Source organism: Echinops telfairi, unplaced genomic scaffold (genome assembly GCF_000313985.2).
Source record: "Echinops telfairi isolate 266 unplaced genomic scaffold, ASM31398v2 ScPeMD7_9;HRSCAF=40, whole genome shotgun sequence".
In the NCBI taxonomy this organism is placed as follows: domain Eukaryota; kingdom Metazoa; phylum Chordata; class Mammalia; order Afrosoricida; family Tenrecidae; genus Echinops; species Echinops telfairi.
This window is the reverse complement of record NW_022103906.1, coordinates 96,843,692-96,847,512: the sequence shown is the minus strand read 5'-3', so window position 1 is coordinate 96,847,512 and position 3,821 is coordinate 96,843,692. Positions and strand designations below refer to the sequence as shown.

Here is a 3,821-nt window from a genome sequence, read left to right as displayed (position 1 = left end):
CCCCCCCCATGTTTGTGTGACTCGCTGCAGGCAACAGTCACTTTGGGGCCATGGTCTGGAACCAAACGTGCAGTATCTCTAAGATCTGGCCCACTCAGTACGTAGTTTGAAACTACATATCTTGCAAATAGCTTTAAACCGGGGTTGAAGAAATATTAAATGCATTCATGCTCTCTTCCCCGCCCCCCACCCCCAAACAATCGGAATGAGTGGGCTTGGTTACACATCAGACTACTGCAATGGGAGGGGCAGGCGAAATCCGAATCGGTGAGCATTAGTACACCAGCAACTTCTGTTTTCTTTGAGTTCAAATTTTGGTTTCCCAAATTTAGTGCTATAGAAAGGCCACTTCTCCAACATGCTTGCGTTGGGGAATCAACCTCCTATCCAGAAACCCTTGAATATCTTAGGTACATGAGGATACATTAAATTAAACTTTCACAGTGACAAGTTGTAATGGAGGAAATCCCACGGAAATGTGTCCACTACAATAAGTGAAGTGTAAAATAAAAAATACTGGTGGCTGATGGTCCATCTTTCCCTGGTGCCCAAATGTAAAGACTGACAATCTTCTGCAACGATCTATTGCTCACGTTCCCGTTCCTGAATGTAACACCACCGTCCAGGAAATGCTCATTGGTCTCTAACTCCCCCAAATGGACAAGGGGGCGTAACTAACAGAGTAAGATCTCCCACACGAAAGAACAGAGCAGCGAGGAAGTGGTTAGGAAGCACAGTCTCCCTAAGGCCTCTTACGTTCCTTCCTACACAGCTTGCTGGGCAGAGCCAGGCTGCCAGGCTCTGGCCACTCTTTCAACTATGTCATCCCCAGGGATTACTGATGCAGCTAGGAACTTCAAATCAGAGGAGGCCAGAGAGCAGACCGGGATCTGCTCATTATAAAAGCAGTAGCTCTCCAGCGCTCAGTGCTCCTCAGCTACCACACCAAGCCCCTGCACGAGCAGCATCCATCTGGGCTGTACTAGTCCCTCCCAGACTCAAGAACAAAGGGAGTGGGCTTTTTGTGCCCTGATGTTGCTGGAAGTACAACTAGGGCCCACGAGTCTTGTGTCTTCTGCCAACATCCATGAAACAGCAACAAAATAATGCACATCTCATTCTGACCAGGAACACATTGTCAACGAAAGGTTTCTTAAGAAAGAAAAAGGCAAAATAAAATGCCTTTTTCCCCATCATATTAATCGAGTGCACCTTCACAAACGTCCACTTAACTGCAGTCACACAGCACTAATGAGCGTGAGTGAGGAAAAAGCCCATCTACTCACCAACATCTTTCTTCTGCAGCGCCCTCTTCTTCCGGTCAGAGAGCCACTTAAAAGAAAATGAAAAGATTCACGTGAAAACAAATTTACCTATTATTTTTTTCCTGCTTGCAATAATACATGCAACCGAAAAGTCATACTGGTTAATGCTGGGGCCATACAGCCACTCATGGTCAATGCCTTCAATAAGGTGTTCACCTGTAAACCGTTGAATTGACTAGCCCTCCTCAGCCCCAAAAACAGCTGCCGAGACTGCTTATGTGAAACGAAACATTTTATCAAATTTTGTTCCTTGGTTGCAGGGTTAGGGTCATGATTTCATGCAACATCGCAGGAAACCGGCTAATAACGTGTTACTGCTTGTGTTCCAGCTCCTAGTTCATCAATAGGAGCATAGTGTCTGGGAAAGTCAAAGCTCGCAACTGGCCGTACAAGGCACATTTAGTCTCTACACAGCTGGAGCAACAGAGGAAGGAAATTCAGGAATAGGGGGAGCATCTGTCTAACTCCCTTCTTTGCTGTAGGACCCTATGAACAAGCTAGTGCTCACTACTGGTATGAATATTTTGGTCAATGATTCCATAAAAGAATCCTGAGCAAAGGGGTGCGGGTGGAAAATACAGACTTTGAATTCTCATGGACTTGACTTTCTTGTACCAGGAAGAGCGGATGAATCCCTGAAACTACCTGCTCTGAGACCACCTTAAACCGGTGGTTCTCAACCTTCCTAATGTTATGATCTTTTAATACAGTTCCTCATGTTGTGGTGACCTCCAACCATAAAATTATTTTTGTTGCTACTTCATCATGTAATTTTGCTACTGTTGTGACTCAGGCAACCTCTGTGGAAGGGTCATTCGATCCCCAAAAGGGTTTCGACCCACAGGTTGAGAACTGCTGCCTTAAACTGCAAACCAAAAATGCTCCAGGAAGCCACCTTGAAGCTTAATCGTTCAGTTTAACTGGTAAAGGTCTGCCTTGAGCTTCGTGCTGTTCTAAGATCTGTGTGGTGTCAAACTGACTAGAGTAATCTGAGAGATTATGTAGGATCTTCAGGGGGCGGTGAGTTTGTCAGTGGGGGAGGATGGTTACACACTTGAAGAATGTAATCAATGTGACTGATTGATTCTCGCAGAAAATGTTGAACGTTTTGCTGGGTGTACTCTCAGCAACCAACAAAGAATTTTTTTAAGCAGAAGCAAAATCCTCAAGGAAGTAGAGGGAAGATCAATATTATTCTCATTTAAAAAGTATATCTATAACAACATATTCACGGTAAAAACAAAGGACTGATAATTCATTTGAGATTTCTCTTCTCCATCTTGTGTACACGATCTCTCCTTCACCTCCATTAACTCCTGGCTACCCTCAAGACTACTGCTTCATCTTCCCTCCCGTGGCCTCCCACCCACCTTAGTAATCATCAAAAATCTACGTCCTTTAGTATGCAAACCTTTGGGGTGTTTTTTTTCTTTCTTTATAACAGCAGCCTCATACAAAATGTGTCCTTTGGTGAGTGACTACTTTCACCCATCATCATAATATTCACCAAGTCTGTCCATAGGGGGAAGAAGGGGTGCTATTTTGGGGGTTGGTAAGTTAGCTTAAATTGTTGAATACAAAACTGTCGGCCCAAAATGCAAACCCCCACCTAATTTAAATGAAAAATGTTTAAGTCTTATTTACGGATACAGGTTTGTTCTACAATGAAAACGCTCTATTTACCAAGCAGCATAATTCTACTGCATGAATGGACGCCAATCACAAAGCACTGAGAGATTATGATCATTCTCAGGCTGGGGTTCTTAACCAGGGGAGATTCTGTCCTCCAGAAAACATCTAACAATTTCTGACTGCATATTTCGTTGTCACAGGAGTCCTGGTGGCGTAGTGTTTACAAGTGGGGCTGCTGAACACAAGGTCAGCTGTTTGAAACCACCAGCCACTCTGTGGGAGAAAGACCCATTTTACAAATGCCAAGTGCGCGGTCTCTCATGTTCACTGCCACAGCCCTGCTAGCTGGCATTACACATACACTTGGCATTGAACACATCTCTGGTAAGTGGGTATTAAAATGAGCATCAGGATGTTGACAAAGCTATCCGTCGATCTGAATACGTTTTCCTTCTGACAGGACCGAAGGCCAAAGGGACGAAGCGCCTGTTTTACTAAAGTTTTAAAAATGTCCAAGTAAAGCTCATCGCCCGCATCACCTGGGGATCCAGCTCCTGGCACAGGGCCCTTCAGGTCTTCGGCTATTGGTGCCGATCGGCACACGTGGGCTTCTCCCTGGGGGCTTCCCCGAACCGGGGGCCGGCCAGGGCCCAACTAAACCAGGGGGGGTCTCTCCCTGGGGGCTTCCCCGAACCGGGGACCGGCCAGGGCCCAACTAAACCAGAAGTTCGGGGCAGGGCCCGGAGAAGGTGCAGCCCCACGCGTGGACCCCTTCAGGTCTTCGGCTATTGGTGCCGATCGGCACACGTGGGCTTCTCCCTGGGGGCTTCCCCGAACCGGGGGCCGGCCAGGGCCCAACTAAAC

The 3,821-nt window shown here is 46.4% G+C and overlaps 1 protein-coding gene across 1 annotated transcript in view; it reads right to left on the bottom strand.

Annotated features, from left to right (window-relative positions):
- The window catches only part of NOL10 (nucleolar protein 10), a 102,445-nt gene that overhangs the window by 98,141 nt on the left and 483 nt on the right, over positions 1-3,821 (bottom strand). Inside the window, exon 2 of the mRNA XM_004696029.2 lies at positions 1,287-1,332. Within this exon, the coding sequence (XP_004696086.1) occupies positions 1,287-1,332 (46 nt within the window). The remainder of the gene's footprint in view (positions 1-1,286; positions 1,333-3,821) is intronic.